The sequence below is a fragment of the Pyxicephalus adspersus genome, chromosome 4 (assembly GCF_032062135.1).
Source record: "Pyxicephalus adspersus chromosome 4, UCB_Pads_2.0, whole genome shotgun sequence".
Lineage (NCBI taxonomy): Eukaryota > Metazoa > Chordata > Amphibia > Anura > Pyxicephalidae > Pyxicephalus > Pyxicephalus adspersus.
Window position 1 is genome coordinate 124,775,229 of NC_092861.1, and position 20,495 is coordinate 124,795,723.

Genomic DNA, 20,495 nt, shown 5'->3' on the forward strand with positions numbered 1-20,495 from the left:
ATAGTCTTTATTGTTCACAGAATGTTAGCAGACACAACAAGATTATTTCCAATAGGAGGATACTGGCAGAATTTCTTCTCTGTACAGAGAGACACAGGAACACCCTGAGGACATTTAGCAGGAGACAGGTGCTGAGAAGCCAATGGTTCAATCTAGGGACAATTGTTGGATGCTGCCCACGATTACCATTGCTGTTTGTTCATCATGTCTTATTATTTACATGTTCTCACCCTTTTTTCCCCCCTAAAACCATTTTTGAAATTGGAAGTGTGTAAACCCAACAAGAACTGAGATACTATGTCTCCAAAGCAATCAAAAACACCTCTTAGTTGTAACTGTAACAAGTGACCTAATTCTAATATTTCTCCTTTATTCACATTTAGTCCTGGTTAAAGTGAACATCAGGAAAAATGAAAAAAATAGTACATCTTCCCAAAGAAGGCACACAAAACTGTTTAAAACTTGCAGGTGGGCATGACCTGGGTATGTGAGCAAGGGTTTTTGAGGAGCCACACCCTGCCAAACTTTTCTTCTGGGCACACAAATACTAGATTTTCACCACATTTAGATAGAGATATGAGTGGACATGCCATCTGTATCCTTCTGCACCAATGTTTGGGCAGATGGTGGAATCCTCAGAGGTGGCTTTGTTGAATTCAGGCCATGTTGATATGGTGTGGCTGGATTTAGCCCTAGGCTGGATTTGGCCCTCTGGCAGGGCCAAACCGGGCTGTAATTAGCAGGGAGGAGAAAAAGCTGCCATCTAGAAGAGTGACCCGTCCTATGAGAAAACTCTCCATTATTCTCTATCATCATTGTGCTGGAAACCATGATAGCCACTGTATTGTCCTTGCAAGCCACCTGGCACTGCAAGGCCCATGCATGAGCTTTGTGGTCTCTTTCTCTATCTTATTCTAATGGTGTATCTGTGCCTTTTTCATTTGCTCCATCATTGACCCTGTAATTATGGTACAATCATGGCACCTCCTTGAATGGCATACCCTCTTACCCAATTTTTGGGAAACATCCTGGCCTATATATATATGCAGCTTGTGCATTGCCACAGACTAGTATGAAAACTAAAACCAGTCTGCAGAAAAACAAAAGCACGTGGACTGGCCTTTAGGGAAACAGCACAAAGGTGGAATGTAATAGGTATGGTCAACCATTCTGTGTCACCAGAGGATGCCATCAGCTCTTCAGAGGTTTGAATCCTGACCAGCAATGCATAGAAAAAGGTCTGGGTTTCAGTAGAGAAGGAAAACATGTCAAGGTCAGGACAGGGTCAGAACACAGGAAAGGGTCGCCGCAGGGGGCAAACCAATGAACAACAGAATCTAAAACACAGGCCGGGGTTATAACCAAGAAAAAAAGGATAGTAGATCAAAGTGCTGAGACATCACAAATAAGGAACCCTTTTGCTTAAGGGCTGTACTGACCAAAATGCTTTTTGCTTTTGCTTGACAAAAATGTTACAGGTCCTAATGATCCTAATGTTAACTTCAAGTAAATAAAGGCAAACCAAACAAACATAATTTGCCTAGTTACTAAAAAGGTTTTATATTAGTTTAGCCCACTGTTTTACCTAGCTAAAATGTTTTTGCTCTGAAAGAGTAGAACAGAAGACAGACTTTCTATTTATACTAGGAAGATGGGGGCCTACTTACAAAACCAATCAATGCCTTCCTCTCTATTTAATTTCCATTTGACAATATACCATACTAATAGTTTTCATATAAAGATTCCCACAATATGTGTTCTTTTTTTTAATTTAGTTAAATTATTAATAAATTTAGGGAATTTTTTTTTCATGGGGGCTCAAATTCTGATTGTGTGATCATTTATACAATGTGCAGGTTGGGGTATGGATTGCTTTTATTAACTTTTTAGCCATGTGTGTCATCCTGTGTGCTACTTTCCATTGCCAAAGGTGCAAGAAAGACATTGGATTGGACTTCTGTCCCACTGATGGGCAAAGTGGGTTTTTTATGGCAAAATTGATTTGAGCTTAATATGGGATAATAAAAAGATTCTTGTTTAAAATGATCATTTGTTATCTTTGGTTTTATTGTCGCACATGCACGGGGAGCTGAGTGTCACTTAAAGGGGAGGAAACTTCCCCCATAGTGATGTCATGATGCCAGAACCCGCCCATTCTCCCATCGCAGGGCACTTCCCTGAGCCTGCAATCTGTATGGAAGACGTGGTCCGCGGTTCTGGTTGGTGTGCCACTCCACAGGGTCATTCTCCTGACACCGCTGAGGGGCGCACTGGCCAGAGCTGCAGACCACCGGTTGGCGACCGTTTCCTTTAAAGTTCCACATTTGTTGTTACTTTTGAAATCTATGTTAATGACAAACCTCAAAGAATAACAAATGAAAAAATGTGGGCAGGTAAAACACTTTACTAGAATATGGTAACTATTTCTAAACCTATTAATGAAGTACCAAACTAAACAATGTAATGGATTTAAAAATGTGGAATAGCAAGCATTTTAAAAACAGTGACTAGGAACAGGGTGAAGAACAGTCAAGAGCCAGAACATGTCTAGAAATGCTTTTTTTTTCTAACGAAGATCTCTAAAATATAAACATCCGTTCCTGGATAGATCCAATATTCTGCACATAAGCACAAAAGATGTTTATTGAACAGATAGGAGAGTTGGCAGCAGGAATCTTTGTTAATTTGGCCTGGATAAACTAAAGCTACGTACACACTTCCAATTATTATCGTTGGAAAACCAACGACGAACGATCCTGCACGATATCTACGAACGATCGTACAGCACCGATCCTGCACATAGAGATAACGACACGATCGTTCGTAGATATTGTACACACACGATCAACGAACGATCGTACACACGAACGATGTTCAACGATCGTCGTCCAATCCGATCCGCCGGTCCGGTCGTTCGTTTCCAACGACTTTCCTCGTTCATCGGCGTCGTTGGTTACTTTTTTTACGAACGATTTTTGCCCAATCGTTTTGAACGATAAAAATTGGAAGTGTGTACGCACCTTAAGACAGATCAGCTGCAAAATCAATGGCTAGATGAATCCATTGCTCCGCAAGGAGAGACAATAAAGAAACTATAGTAATTTTGGGTTTAAATATTATTAAGTCTTCAAAATGTATATATAAACTTTGCTTTACAAATACATTTTAAATTTTATATATATTAAAAAAAATTAAAAAGTGTTTTATTTTCCCATACAATAATACAAAAAATGTAAAAACATAGTACATAACCTTCTGGCTTCACTAGTTAGATAATAAACCACAGGAGAAGGATATTCAAATTTTCTTATGCAAAAGTAATACTTTATCATAGCATATCACAGGATACAACACTCTACTACAGAGCTTTTCACACTTAACTGAAACCCAACACAAATAAACATTTAACCTTGGCACTGGATTCTAAAATCACCTGAGGGTTTTCAAACAACAGAAGAAGTTGTTTTCTATCAGACATGATCTCTCACTGAATTTCAGCCCTCACCGAAGGGGAAGGAAGGGGAAGGCTCACTGATTTGACTAAGATGGGGACTAAGGTGTACATTTTTTAGACAGAGCTACAGAGTCTTGTAAACAACAAGTTTTTTCATCAACACAGATAAAGAGAAACAGAACCCTAAATCTCCTTTTGGTGGCTATATTAGAGAAGGAAATAATATTCATATGCCAAATTTTCTAGTTACAATGTAAAATCTCTGTACATCGCTTTTTAGAGGACTGTTATCAATTGTAATGGAAAATAAGTTTTTAAACGAATGGTCAGCTGTCTTACTTGTGGGTTTTTAATCAAGGAGAAAGAATAAATTTTTTGTAGACATAAAACTCTGGAGAGAAGTGGGGGGGGCAGTAAGAGAATTGTTTTGTTGGATAACCAAATATTTGTGACTATCCAATGCATTAAACTCATATATCCTTATTAGATGTCCTACAAGAAAAGCTTGGAAAAAAATGAAATCTGAATGAATAAATCTTAAAAAAATAGCAACCAATTTGTCGCAGTGATCTTGTTAAGACCTCAAAAAAAACAAACACAATTATAGGCTGCCATCTTTCTTTCATACTGCACACAGGAAGGGGGTGTGATGAACCTTTTCCTGTACTGTAATTTTCATTGCTTGGTTATCAAAAAACAAACAGCAATGTAAAATTTCATATTCAGGTGATAACAATATTTTCCCTGACTGACCACTTGATTCCTGCTCCAGTTTATTAGGATATTTTATAACTATAACCATGTAGGAATAACTATGGGGAATGACAACAGCAGCAGGGGCCCAACAAAAAAAATCATAGTGAACCAGGTTCATTTAAAGTTGAAATCTGAAGATCTCATAAAACACCACAATGCCATGGCAGGTGGTTAATAATGAGAAGAATCCTAACTAACCTGAACTCTGGCTCATTTCAGAGAGTCTGTGGCCACAGTTGTCTACAAGTATGTTACAGCACCTCATCATTGGGCGTATGAGAGACCAAAAGGTGCAGACAAAGCTACTGTCAGACACGGGGAACATTAGGACACCAAAAAGACGGCAAACTACAACAGAATATTGAACTAAAATGATCAAGGTAGAAAAAGCTACAACAGTCAGGGTTGGCCAAACAGTAAAAGGAACACACACAGCTGGCAAAAGCAAATACACATCAAATACATCAAAAAGGTCCAAGTGAGTTTTATAAGATAAAGTGAGCTGGGGCCTACGCCTAATAAAAGAGCGTTAAATAGGCAATCAATAGTTGTCCTTCGTGCATCAAGGCACATGCCATTGCACACATGCGTACACAATGCACCAAAGGGCATAAGGAGCACTGATGTATGTGACATGCTTCACAAACCATTGTGCCCTTTCCTTGTTAGAAATGCTTCAGTTAATTTCAAGTGTACAAGCTTAGAGACAAGAATCAAACCTAGAGATACCAAAGTAGGAAAAGAGGTAGTTAGTGAAGTGTTAACACATGAATTACTGCTACAATGACAATGGTTAATGAAAACATGTCTTAAGTTCATCCTATACAGTAAACAGACTTCCAAATGAAAATTAGGATTTAGCTTTAAGGTGAAATACAAGCCTTGCTCTTTCCTTTCCATATGTGGAAAAATAATCACTGTGAAGACCTAAAAATTTATTATACCAATTATTGTATAACTAAATCCATCAAAATGGAGCCAAGGTAGCAATCTCTACAAGGTAGTGCTTCTGGATCAGAATGTGCACAGATATAAATGTGTGATGGGAAGAATAGAGTGTAAGCCTTTCAGAGAGGAGACAAATATGACTTGCTGTTTTCTGCTCTATAGAATATGTTGGAGCTATAAAAATATACAAAGTATTAGTATTTTTTATATAACTAACTGATAAACATCAATTTTATACTGTTAATGTATTGTCCCAAATTGGTTTGAGTGCCAAAGCCTTTTTGTCCAACAGTTGGACTATACTTTAAGGAAAGAAGGAGAAAAAGTAGGCTTTTCTGAAGGCACAGAGAAGGTGATTATGTATAAAATGTATAAAATCAATATAATTTCTATTAGAGTACAAAAATCCTAAAATAGTAGTAAAACAATGTAACAGAATAGCATAAAAAGTATTCTATCCACACTATATTTGATGATAAGGAAAATCACAGACTTGCACATAGGTCATGAATCAAGAAACGGGGTCCTATCCCGATGTGTTTCGCCCAGATGGGCTTCTTTAGGAGATACAGAGACATACAATATAGTGTTGGAATTTTGCCATAATGCATATTGGTAAAAAAATATGCAATAATATTAATATTGACATAATATTGAACATCAATTATAGTGTGTATAATGGTGTTGGTGCTATTTTGGTGCAAAGAAATGTGTAATTGGTACCTGTCCAGTTATAATAGGGTTGATTTTCTCAAAGCGTTTAGTCTGTTGGGATAACGTACAGCTTAGTGAATAAGGAGCAACCAATACTTTGCAACCAATACCCAATCACATGCAATTGAATGTAAAAAAAAATATATGATTTTCGTTGGCACAGAACTGGGTGGCTGAAGACAGCAGCTTTACCACATTCACTAAGCTCTTAGATTGTAAGCTCTTCTGAGGAGGGTCCTTTTCTCCTCCTGTGTCACTGTCTGTATCTGCCTGTCATTTACAGCCCATATTTAATGTACAGCACTGCGTAATATGTTGGTGCTATATAAACACTGTTTAATATTTATATTATATTAGGAATTATCCTTTGGAATTTAAATTTGTGTTTTGCTTTGAGTATAGATTTAGTCTATTTTTTTGCTAATAAAAGACTTTTTTATTTAACAACTGTGGCTAACATTCGGCTGATTTCTATGTCTCTAGTTGATTTCAGTTGTGGGGTATTCCTTTTATATTTCCCCTTTTCTAGGGACTATTGTAAATCCAAATTATTTGTTTATCTGCAAGAAAGTGGTACCACAATCATTGTCTTGCAGAAGGAGGCAACAGATTGGTGAATCCAATGGCCTCACCCCGATCGTGATAAGTTTATATATTGCAGTGGAAAAAAATATACTTGTAGGATTCTTAGCTACTATGTTTTAAAGTCTCTGAATGCATTACATTGCTGTAAATGTGGAAGAAGGGTAAAGATAAGACTTGTGCAGCAGAGGTAAGACTTCATGGTGATGGGTAGACCAGGGAACCAGAGCCATTAGGTGTTAATTAAATCCACTACTATTCAGATAAAGCTGACACACATTTCTGCTAGACTGACATGTTAATGAAATCATTTTTTTCTTAGTTCTGTAGCTGTAACTCTAATATAGCTCTTTAGCCTTAGGAAATTGTACAGTAAGTCTGCAGGTATTGACCACATATGTAGTTTTGTTCATCGCAAGGTTCCCCAAGGACAAAAAGGAATTACTTTAATTTGCGGACACACACTGTGGTGAGCAGTCTACTATTAATGTGCTCCTGCAATACAAAAATATATCTCCTAAAGCATGGCTCATGTCACATAAAGAACACACTGTGCGTCGCTTACATAAGATACATCCAGCACATTCATTGCTCTCTGCAGGTCCATCCAGCCCCCTCTGGTAATAAATTACATCACTCAAAGCATTAAACATCCACATTCTGATTCATACCCTGATTCCAAGGTAGTGCTTTATCCAGAGATTCAGCATAAACTTCAATTCCAATCTCGTTCTCTATGTGAACTAATTGTCTGCAAAAATAAAAATACAAGGGAAGTAAGGAGGGCAATCATTGGAAATAAGTCATTTAATTTGTTTACACTGCTGAGTGATGTACTTGGTTTAGTCATTAAGTGCTCTATCAGGCTGAACAGCTTTTTGTCTGTCCATATTCAGCGTGTTGACTCAACTGTGGCCATGATGTCTCCAAATATCGCTGTGTTTTCACCATTCAGACAGGATGACCACACACTGGACATTGCTCTCTATTGTGTCAGCATTTGGGATAACACAGTTTGAACAACAGTGTTTCCAGTAATATTTGTGTGCTGCAAATAAAATTACAAAACATTCACAAATCTGTAAAATAGCCCAGCCAAAATAAGGATTAAATCCAGCTTTAGGGTATATGAACAGATTCATGCAGGCAGACCTTTTGTGTAGAACAAGTTCATTTTTGCTGTTCACTAAAACATTAACACAAAGCATGTGGTGACTCATTTCATGGAAATATAAGCTTTTACTCCTAAACATTTAAATAGGAGAAGTATAGATTTTAAAATATTTCTATGGCGGTACAATGATGTGCAATCTGTTGAATTGTGTCTGGAAACCAACAACCTTTTATTTAACCCAATGACAAAAAAACACAACCAAACCTAATAATTGTCTGATATCAGAGGGGGTGTATGTAAGGTTCACAACAAAAAAAATTGTTTTTGGTCACGGTCACTGTTTTTGTCGTCTGGTTACTGATTGCATCCAATCCATGACTGCCTTACCATGATCCTTCAATACCTCACCTCCATTCAATGTGAGGTATTGAAATATACCATCCACAGTGTTCAACCAAGAAAATTCCTCAAGCTGGGTGGGAACAAATTGTAGGTGGTTGGCAGCCTCTGTATTGTGACCCAACTCATCCAAACACAGCCAGGTGGTTCCTGGGAAGTGCTGGGTGGAGTGCCCGTCTAAAAGGGGCTGGGGAGGACACTGTATCCAGCTTAGATAAAGGTAATTTAAGGTAATTAAAGTGATAACAGTAGGATTAGGTCTGCTTTAAAAAGAATGTGCGTATTCACAATTTACAAAAGAAAGTTTTTCACTATTGTAAAATCATGTCATTCTCTATAATAATGAGCACAAACAGACTTTAAATGTAAGCGTCCTTCACTGGCACACCCTGCCAACAATCTGGTATTCTACACAAGTTGCCGAATACTTTAGGCTGGTTTCACACTTCTGTGATGTGGTTCCCTGCATTACTAAAAACTCTGCAGATGCAATTTTTTTGTGCATTGTGGTGGGCTGTCCTAGTGAATGAAAATGTACTTTGGTAATGAGCACACAGAGGAGTAAAAGATCCTACAAGTGGACTGCTGTCACCATGATCAGGCTCTACAAGGCCTACAAACCACATGCTTGATGATGGAGTGGTATGTTTCAAACTTTTTTTCCAGGGTAGATATCCAGCTGCCTGTGTCTGCCATAACACTGCCTTTATCTGTTCAACCCATAGCTATTATACTTGTATTGTACATACTGTACAGGTATAGTGGCAGGCAACATGCTAACAAAAAATCAGAAATTCTGATGTTGCATTCACATAGCTAATTTAGAAATAATTTTATTGTCACAGAAATAGTTTCTTTCTTCTACAATAAAGAACTCCTTCCTTTTTATAACAAAGCATTCCAAAACATTGGACCCTACTTTTGATAATCTAAATATACCATGGGAATATATTTTAGCCTCGATTTGAGTGTTATGGTGTCAGAGGACTGAAAAGACAAGCCATGCTCATTGCTGCATTCAAAATATGCGTTTTGGCTTGGCCAAGCTGACATATGTGGAGGAAATCTGATTTCTGCCACAGAGCACTAGCTCATTATGTTGCATGCTCCCAAAGGTTAATGTGTGCTTGGTGCATGCTTAGCACTACAAAGGCTGGAATCCATGTTTATGCATAAAAGTTAATTAAAGCATTTAGACAACAAAAGGATATGGCAATATGGCAGAAGGAATCCATACTGAGCTCTCATACCTAATGATGACAGAAGAATTTAACATACTCTCTAATACCCCTTAATGTTGCTGATTATCATAATTGTTTAAGTGTTTTACTGTCTTATTCAATCCTAATCCTATGCTTCAGAATAGGAAGATTTATGAACTGCAAACGGTCCGAGTCTGCACTATGACTGTATTCCGTAATGAGGTGTTAGCTGTCTTGTGAGTATCTAAAAGAGATATAAATTTAAACTGAATGACATTTAGTTTTCAATGTTTTTTTTTTATAAAAAATTTTGCTTATCTGTGTTTCATCCTTTGTTGCATCTCAGTTCTGCTGATCTCTTGTAGTCTCCTCCTGTCTACTTACTGTACATGGCATTTCTAGGGCTGGTTTTCTAATGGCGACAACAGTGGATCATGCCTGTGTAATATGTGTGGAAACACTATTTTGATTTCTGTCAGACAGTGGAAATGGTGACAATGTAGAAGCATAACTGGGAAACAGGGACAGAGCATCGCCACCCTACAACACACTGGGCCTGATTGAAGGCTGGAGAGGATACCCTTTCAGCAGTAAAGCTTGGTGATCCAGCAAACCTGGAATTGATCTGGTCCAGAACTAAAAACATTTGCTAGCAAATAGCAAATGACTTATTAAAACTTATGAAATCCATTCCAAGTTTGCAGGATCTCCCAGCTTCACAGATGAAAGTGTATTCTCTCTTGACTTGGAGAGCTTTAATAGATCAGGCCCACAGTGTCTACGCTTTAAGTTTCAGGATCACAACATATTTTTTTAATTAAAGCTGCAGATTAAAATCAATGAAATGAATTGTAAATTTATATTAACATGTTAAAACAGAGACTGGGTTTACACTTTGAATCCAAAATCTTGCAATAAAATGCCCCTTAACTATGCTTGAGCAATTTTCAAGATATGGTATGTTATCTCAGGATCTCCCTGGTGAGTGATGCCCGCCATGATGTTGGGCACTAGACAGTAATTATGAAAATCTTACAACTCTATGGACCTGTCACTAGCGTAAGCACAAGGATTCAGGCTAGGTGAGCAATGTGTTTGTTTTAACTGTCACAGCTATTCTTTACTTGCTTCACCTTGCATCTAGGAAACTGGGACAGAGTGACTCAGCATCAGGAAAACTCCAGGGTTCCTGTTCTCCTAGATTCCATTCATCCTGAAGGACCAGGTCCCGCAGGGTACCATTACTCCAAACAACTTTCTGGGAACATAAAGAACACTCCACCCAAATCTAGCTTGCTTGTTCGGTGAGGCTTTAGTAGTTACCTAAAACAGATTTCACCTTGAAACACCTTTAAGTAATCAGAACAATGACAGAGGGTTGTTTACTGCTTGCTGTACATTACTGTAATTGGAATACAATTTGCTACATTCATTAAAGCAGAATTCAGATACAAGTGAATATCCCCTTAAAAGGTAAAATAAAAAAAAAAGATAGCATTTGCTGCATCATTCAGCTTCAATTTACAGATTTCCTCTAGATGTCATCAGTCTGATAGCCAGAATTATTCCTCTGAGCCCAGGTCATTGTTGATCTGCCCCAAACTATGACTTGCCAGTAAATTGGGAACCAGCATTGTAATGAGTTCATCTTAGTGTTACTCTGGTTTAACCTCCTATCGCATGTAAACTGACTGGATCCTACATTGCTGGTTTCCCTAACACTTTAGCCCTTCTCCTATGTTTCTTACTTTTCCATTAGACCAGGATTCAATTTGATGACCAGGTAAAATTGCAAATAAACCAAATATTATTAGCAATTTCATTTAGAAAAGCAGCATCATTTGGGCTGAAATCTTATTTCTAAGAACATTATTCTGTGTCTGGATTGGTTACACTTCCTATTTGCCAACTCTTCCTTTAAATTATTTTATCTAATCTTCAGTGTAATTTAAGACTAATCTTTTAACATTTCAATGGGTGAATGAGCTGGGCTTTCTATTTCCCAAACACTGAAACCCTTTTCAAGTTAAACAAATAAATACAATAAATGGTGTGAATAGACTTATTAACCTGTTCATTTTGTGTATTTAGTTGAGTGAATTCAAAATGCCCACCAGGATTCCCTAGAGGGTAGACACAGCACAGCCAAATTCCAGAGTTATACCGCCTTTATAATGTACTATTGGGCAGGCAATCTAAGGGAACTGTGGAATGAGATCAGGTCTTTCTCATGTCTTTGTATGCATTGTCTTTATAAAGTTGGGGATAGCTGTGAATCTATAAAGGGACCCACTGAAAATTTTTCTTCAACAGCTTCGTGTGTGTTAATAAACCTGTGATCATGCTGTTGTGCTTTCAACCAAAAGATTATTGGCTCAGCAAAAGAAACCAAAGAATGGAAGATGATTAAGCAGGTTACCAACTGAAGACGTATTGCTCCCCTTTTGCTCTGTGGCCTGAAGTGCTTTCTTCATGTTGCTACTTATTCGCATAGAAACTTGAAACTGCTGTTTTGGCTGCCAGGTATAACCAAACAAGCTTGAAGGGACAGACTGTAATAACTATTCATAATGATGTTGTTTTTTTTAATAATTACTTTTTTTTAATATTAGTTCACATGCTATGGTGAAAGGGTAGGGACTGGGCTATCAAAAGTCTTTCAGCAATTGCAAGGTGAATCATGCTATACCTTTGCCAAGAATATCACAGGGTATGCTACTCCTGTTTGGAAGCAGAGTCTCTGTTTACACTAATTGGTGGACTGGCTTAGAAGTAGGACCTGTCAGGTGACGCTGCATTGTCAGCCTCCATTCTTCAACTAAAAAAGGGAGTTTTGAGTGGTACTGTACACTCTTTTGGAGCTGGCATATCATTAGGTTCAGGTCAGTAGAATCAGAGATATAGGAGCACAGTAGGAGTGACTACTTACTATATACCTCAAACCCATTATACAATGTTCTGAATACTTGGACTGTATGTGCATTATATCCGACATAGGAGAGACAAGGGAACCATTAGATGAGTGCACTGTTTTTGTACAGAGATTGTACCATTTCTTGGTGACTGGGGATCTTGGTGATAAAATGCTCACACTACTTAGACTGTTGCCCCTCCAACCAACATACATAATACTACCAGCTGTAGTGACTGGTATAAAAAAATACACACATGCTTAATATAGGGCTATTTATTTATGGTTTGTTAAAGCGTATTATGTGTGCTATGACAATGTACATCAATGGCAGTCATAATAAGCTTTAACAAACCATAAATAAATAGCCCTATATTAAGCATGTGTGTATGGGACAGACAGATTTTTTTGAATGGACAGCCAACACACCCCAGGTTGTCGAAAATTGTACATGGTCTTTTTTAATTCAACACAACATACCACACTCTTGTGGATTGCTATGCCATGTAGTAGGTAAGGTGTGTTGCCCTACAAAATGAATAGAACCATATTGCACTAATATTTTTAACACAAAAGTGTTTCAGGTCTTCTCTACCAACTACAAAACACATTTGGCCTGATTTATTAAAGTTCTCCAATGCTGGAGAGGATACATTTTTATCAGTGAAGCTGAGTGATCCAGCAAACCTGGAAAGGATATCCTAAAAGTAATTTGATATTTGTTAGCAAATGTTTTCAATCCTGGACCAGATCTATTCCAGGTTTGCTGGATCACCCAGCTTCACTGATGAAATTGTATCCTCTCCAGCCTTTAATACACCAGGCCCTTCCTCCCCATGTAATAGAGATAAGAAGAGAAGGTATTTATATATCAAAAAACCTAGGGTGAAAAAGCGGCTGCTTACAGATACAGTATACCGAATGAGGGTTGCTACCCTGGAACAGAAGAGATCATAATGTAAAAATATAAAAGAATGCAAAGTAAACAGGGTAACTAATGGACCCATCAAATCTATGGACTGACTTGTTGCAGTTTAATACAATTTTTGGTTTTGGGTACATATATACTAATGTGTATTTTTGGGTACTTTTATATATATTTAGAAGGCCCCCAAGAAGCTAGCTATGCAGATTTAGCACAGCAGGAATACTGCGGAGGAATTTATGTCAACATTGCACATACGACACATGATGAAGAAATGTAAACTTTGCAAGTTACATACATTTGTACACATGCTAGGTCCACTTCTTCGGCTTTTATCAAGGGTAACACAGCACAGCATAATATTGCTCCCTTAACTACATGAGCCTTAAACAATTTAAATGTGAGCTGCAGTGAAATTCTTTCAAGCACAGTGATGAGCATTCCGCCTAGCTTGCTATGAGATACCAAAACCTTCCTTAGAGATGCCACATGTTCCATTTGTGTGCCAAGTTAATATGCACTCAAAGACTTTGAGATGAATAAACAAGGTCATTCTGGGTTGGGCCAAGTTAGATTAAGGTAAAATAATTGTCAAGCTTTCCTGTCAGCAAAGACAGTTTGTTTTGGCGCAGGACAGCTCAGACTATACAGAAGATGTTTGATGCAGTGTATATGCCAGACGCCTCTTTTGTCCTCAAAATCTTACATAAAGGGATATTGGGATGTATTTGTATAAGAAGACACCTCACTGTACTTTTTCATGTGTAAATAATATATCGATTTAACATACTTTCTTCATTTAAAGCTCTTAGGTAACTTAAAGAATGTTTAAAAAAAAGCTCTTAGCTAGCTTACTGGGTGGCAGAAAACTACAAACAGATTTACAAAAAAGACTTGTGCAATGATATTCTATTCATAAACAATATATGTTAGAAAAAGAAGAACTCAAATTACAAGTCTGAAATATAGGATTTTTTAATTGTTCATTTTGTTTACTTTAGATCTGCCGATTATTTTCTACACTTATACAGTTGTGTATGAGTAAAATATGATGATACATAAAGGAGATTGGTAAGAGTGGATATTGTAAGGCTGTCTACTTTTCTCGGTACTGTGTCCTAAACCAATTCTTTGCAAAACTATCCCATGCATTGCTGTAAAAAAAAAAACACTGCCTTTCCAATCTTCCTCCATTCGATCAAAAAAAGCTCCCATTAGCACTGAAAAGATAGCAGTAATGCTGTTGAAAGATGCCGTTGTTTGGTTACATCAACCAAAGGGGATTGATAGTGTCTCCACAGATTGGAACTGTCTGCCTTTTAATGCACAATCGTCAAGGGTTAGGAGAAAATGATATGCACATCAATTCATATGTTTTTGGTTTATTAATTTTAATCTATGCTGGCCTTTTGTTGAATATGAAGATTGTATATTGTGGTTTACAATAGCGGGATAGTCTTGCAAGAAGCAGTTCCCGGGATATAGTTTTTACTACTAGTGGAACATTGATTTTAAAGAGTAAACATGTAACTGAAATTGTAATCAATATTTGCACTAACTCCTCCTTAATGTGATACATTCTAGAACAATGCTTTTCATTCTATTTAAGTTTTCCATTCTTTACAATCCTAAAAATTGTGATAAATTCACAAAAGGACAATCTGAATTGCATCAGACATGCTAAGGTGCCAATCTTAAAATACTATTCCAGAATTTGGGTAAAACAAAAGGTTTTCCTGACCACTATGGTGTTTATAATTAAAAACTGAGCAAGCCTGGCACACAAAATGCCAATGCCAGAGGGTGTCATATATATAACTTCTGCCCTAATAGTAGTTCAATTATAGGTATTAAAGTATTGCACTGTATAACCTTGTCAAATAAACAAGTTCTCCAAGGCCTGGACTGTAGAGGTGAGTGCTGTCATTTTAGAACATGTGAGTGGAAATTAACCATGAGTCACTCAAACTGAATAATAATTACTAGTTTATCATATATTGCTGTGAGCATCTAGCACTGATCATTTACAAAGGTATCACTGCAACTACAGTACAAGCCAATGGGGCTGAAATTGAAATCTGAAATTCAAATTGCTTATATTATACAATTCCTGGCCCCACCCTCCCCATTCATCAAAACACTAATTCAATTTTTTATAGTGGAACTAAATTTAGCATAAAAAAAACTGTAAGCAGGCAGATCTTTTGTTGCAGAAGGGACAGGCAACTGATTGCAATTTTTTAAATAAACTCATCCGTCCTCACTTTGATGCAGCCACCGTCATTCTATCCAGGTTCAGGATCTTTGGCCATCTTGAATGGCCAGGGCGGAATGATGTAACTCCCACATGCACATGGGAGTTCATTTATTTTCAGGAGCCAGGGGCAACCCAGCATCATACACTGAATAGCGAATGCAGATAAGTATGTTTTATGGTTGAAAGATCGATACCTATCCCTTCTACAATGCCTGCATGCAATTTTTTAAACTTTTGTTGCACTTTACATAAAATTATTCCGTTTTCAAACCAGGGATGTCATCACTACATTTCTGTACTCCTTTATGTAATGCAGGCAGATTATGGCTGGTGGAAGTTTTTAGGCAAACCGTAGTTGCAGACTGCTGTAGGTAACGTCCACATGTGATGATGGGAAGGGCCGGGCGGGCCAGAGCCGTAGAACAAAATGACTAGATGATGTTGGATGTCCTCCATTAAAAGAGGCATGTTCCATCTCACCTGTAGCAACTTGTTAGAAGATCACAGTATGCAGACTAAAATTTTAAAGCAGAGAATCCTGTACAATTGTGCAATAATGGAAATAAGACTTTAGTTCGGTTTTTAGGAAAATGAATATGGGGATCTAAACTCAGGTATTATTAAATCTAAGGCTCATGGCACTGAGCATCATTGCATACCTACCTGTATAGTTAATGGAATATTTTTAATAACTGATATTCAGATGAATAAATAATTTCCCATTATCAAATTATGTCCTTCCCCTGAGCAACCAGAGTTTAAATCTTTATTTTTGTAATAAAAGCAGTACTGTGTTAAAAAAAGACTGGATCCTGCTATTTTCTATGAGCTATTTATCTCTGCTCACTGTCACGGCTTAAGGAATGAACAGTGAAAAGATTTAGAAAATAGGGAGTGATATGTGGATGACATTAGCGGTGGTGACATCTTGGTACAAACTTTTCCATGCATCAACTATTACACTGCTTACTAAACTCCCATCAGCTTTACATTGCTGGACATTTGCAGTGATCTTGGGCTATCTATATTATAAAAAGTATTACATAAAGGCTGATAGTTTTCTGATCATATTTATCTTCTTTAGGAATAAAATTAGTAAATGATAATATATAATAGTAATACATATGAGCACCTCTGGCAGTACTGTCATGGCATTCCCACCACCTACCCTACAAAAACTAAAATTTGTAATTGCCCATCAGCTAAACACCTTCTCTTTACAATCCCTGCAAGCTTAAATCCCTTTAGGAGTTCAATTCACATGCACATGTGCCCTGGCACCTTTACCACTAAGCTAAATAAAAAATCACTTTGCAAAGTGAACATGATCTACTCCTTCAGTAAATAAATCTCACTGTGTCAATCTGCATTATGAGATTCTAACTGATGAGTACAGAAACTACAAGATAACCATTTATTTGCATGAGACTTGGTAAACAATTCCTGTTTAGTTGTACTGTACTATATTGCAAATGATAAAATTAAGGATAGTCGTTTTGAGTGTAGTACCAATTATTGGGCACATATTGGGCACTTTTTTATATTAACAAGCAAAAATACATTTTTATTAAAAGCTAGTATCAACTAATAAAAATTGAGCTCTAATTCTCAATGCTTTTACCCAAGATTCACGTAGCTTATACACTTTCTGAGTTTATTAAAAACCGTTTCCTGTTGAATCGTTTTACTCTGCTCCTCCCTTGATGTCCCATCAAAGTATCTTTAGATCCTTTCTAAGTAAGATATCAATAAAAGATAAACCTTTGTCACAAGGTACATGTTAATTAAATATCTGACTCATGGAGGACTAAATATATTCTTGTATCTAAATGTTGTTGGATCCTGACCAAAAAGTGCTGGCTTCTAGTAAACCCAGTTAGAACAGGAAGAATATATATAATCATTACAACAAGATTGATCTGGGATGGACTACAGCTATGCTTATTATTAATTCAGTGTTTTTATGTGGAATCTACCTAAAACTGCTACGTGTTGGAAGTTAATGGAGAATTAGGCCTTCCAATAGTTTCCTTTGTCTGTCAGAGACTCCAGTCGAATGAGCTCCTTGGTCTTCAAATCAGTGGCTCCCATATATAGCTTAAAAGTATTTTATAAAAAGAAAATACAAAAGAAGCAACAGCAACACCATAAAATAGGAGGAATCTTAAAAAGTGGCCATGAAAACATGTATAGGCCCAGTGAAAACACATTTTTGAAAAGTAAATTACAAAAAACAAACTGAATGATTGATATACCCCTTTAGGTTAAAATTTAGTAGCCTAAATATTTTGTTTTGTTTTTGCACCAGCTCTTTTAGTTTGCATTGGAATCATACATGATCATAATACAGATCCACTCCAGGTCCACAAATCCTCTACTGACTTAGGATGTGGACACATTTAAAGACATTAATCATTTGTTTATATCCAGTTCTTGTGTAGTTTGGCTTTAATATGCCTGGGATTAAATCTCCTAGGCTTAAGGTTCCTGCAGACTGCATTAGATTTTTCCTCCACGTTTTCCAGATATTGGGCCTGATTAAAAAAAACTCCCAAACGCTGGAGAGAATACAATTTTATCAGTGAATCTGGGTGATCCAGCAAACATAAAATTGGTCTGGTCTAGGATTTGAAAAATTTGCTGGGATATTGCAAATGACTTTGTAGAAATCCATTCCAGGTTTGCTAGATCATCCAGCTTCACTGGTGAAAGTGTATCCTTTCCAGCCTTGGAGACCTTTAATAAATTAGGCCAAATTGTGTCTACCCTTTACTCCCACATATCTTTGAAAAAAAAGGCCAAACACTCCTGCACTATTTGCCACCAACATCACTTTTTCCACAACTTTGAAGAAAATATTAGATGGCTAAAAACTACTAAACCCCTGCTGTTATGGTGGAGCGGAGCAGCCAACTTCAACAATTTCAGTACTTCACAATACCCCCTGCCACAATACTTGCAGCTACAGAGTTAGGTGAAGGCTTGTTTTAAAGTTTAATGCCAGCAAGTTAGCAATATGTAAAATCCTGGATGTTATTAGACTCTAGCACAACAGCAATATTTCAGGTTTCAAGTATTCTACCGCTACTGTTTTTATAGTAACACCTTTTCATTGCAAACCTCTTGTGAAAATATAATTTTCCGTCATCCCTCCAACTTGTGTCACTATTTCTCTGGATCATCACTGGTTTTATCCTATAACTACAGTTCACAATCAAAGGCCTTTATTGGTTAAATATTAAAAAAATGAGCATTCTGGCCTCAAGTTATGTTTTTATTGGCCAGCCCGAGAACCATAATTCCACTCATAGTTAAACGATCATGGAATATAAAACTGCCATAAAAACAACAAATGAATGATATAACTGTAAACTCTAAGTTCATTCCTAGCATCTGTATGATGGAAAAATAAAGCTGGGTGCCAGAATTATATCATTTCAATATACATGTACAAGAGTTACATCATCACGGGTTGTCCAATGGCTTATGGTTGAAGATGGGAGGTTAAAAAAAGTCAGAAAGAGAAGGACAGAAAGATGGATGAAGTAAAATGTAGATGCATGTAAGTGGGCACATTAGGAAAGTCTACCATATTGTTCAGATTTAGTTTTGTTTCAAGGAAAACTTTTAAATATGATTCGGCAATAATTTACCTGTTGCCTGAGCCGACTTTTTGTCCACTTTGTGGCGTTAAAGAGAGGTCAACAAATGCTTCACTTACATCCTCCATGCTGTCCCTTTGCAGCAAAGATTCTACATAAAAAAATTAAACAAAAATTTTGTTACCTCGAAAAATTATATTGGTTTATAAGAATTTATAATTTCTACTATATAAAAACATACATAAAAGTAAAACCAAGTTAAACAGGCATTAGCTCTCCAAAATAGGACAACCTAAAATTTCTCTTAATTTTCAATGGTCATTTAATTTCAAATTATAGTTAATGAGGCTTATGACGCCCACCATTGTTCAAAAATTTTGGTGAGCCAAATATATGTACATTACTGTCTGGGAGGGGTAGTCATTCTAGTGCTTTGAGGTTATAATGGTGATCAAATATGAGACTTGCTGTATTCTTCTAAAATTATGTCATCAAGTGCAATACGAGCTTTCTGATGGACATAAAAGACAACAGGTAAGTGTACATGGGGAGCAAACATATTACTCAGAAGAGGCTCTGAATATACACGGTACCTTTGAAGTGACACTGTTTCACATTTTGACATTTCAAAAAAGTTCTTCTGAGCATCAAAGTGGATCAATTTCAATGACATGTTTAAACCGCTAAATCTTAGTAATTGGTGCCAATTAATCTGACAGCTTCAACAACTTTTATGAGTCACTGTTCAGCATTCAGGTGTAATGCTAAAAGTTAAATCTTCTGAAGGACTCTTAAACTGTAAGTATTGATTTTAAACATCTATTCAGATTTACTACGGGGCCATCAACATATTAACCTTTAGTTATTATATTCAATTGCATACATTTTGTAGGAGACAAATTTTGCAACAAATACTATGTTTGACCCCTACATGAGCAGGGAGGTTTTCAAGAAATGACAAGCATTTTGAAATCTATAGCTGAGAAATATGTGCTGAAGTTTGCCACTGGTGACCTTTTCTTCTGAAAATTTTATTTTCTAGCAGTATGATTTTCTAGCGCTAATAAATTATGATTCACTGACCTGAAGCAGTATGCAGAATAGGAATTCTGATTTCACCTTGACATCTAAGTGCACCTGTCTGGACTATGGATATTTAGTAATATATATAATAAACAAGCAGGTAAAGAAGTTTTTCTACCTTTCTAGATACTTTTACTATAAATTAATAACTTCTCAAAGGTAATCAATGATCACAACAAAGTCTTAAGTTGTATTTTCATTTGGTTTTCTTAAAAACACCTGCTTTCCGTGTGTTAGGGTTTCAGTGCTTCTGTTGTAAAAATTGAACACAAATTGAACACAAATTTCCCCAAAATGCCTATGGGTTCAGAGCTGAGTAGGACATTGGGCCTGATTTAATAAAGCTCTCCAAGACTGGAGAAGATACACTTTCATTTGTGAATCTCGGTGATCCAGCAAACCTGGATAAATCAGACCCATTGTTTATTGTTACTTTTACTATTTGTTTAGAGTGGATACAAAAACGTGAATAAAAACAGTTTGGGCATTGGTTCCCAATAGGGGCCAGAAATTCAGTACCTAAGAGTCAAGTGAGCAACTTTTTCACA

The 20,495-nt window shown here is 36.8% G+C and overlaps 1 protein-coding gene across 3 annotated transcripts in view; it reads right to left on the minus strand.

Moving 5' to 3' along the window:
• Positions 1-20,495, minus strand: part of WDPCP (WD repeat containing planar cell polarity effector) — a 180,063-nt gene that overhangs the window by 4,293 nt on the left and 155,275 nt on the right. For all 3 annotated transcript variants that reach the window (XM_072409550.1, XM_072409549.1, XR_011920473.1), the window contains 2 exons: positions 18,916-19,015; positions 7,126-7,205 (listed from right to left, as the gene is read on the minus strand). In XM_072409550.1, coding sequence (XP_072265651.1) covers positions 7,126-7,205; positions 18,916-19,015 — 180 coding nt within the window. Of the gene's footprint in view, positions 1-7,125; positions 7,206-18,915; positions 19,016-20,495 lie in introns of those variants that run through there.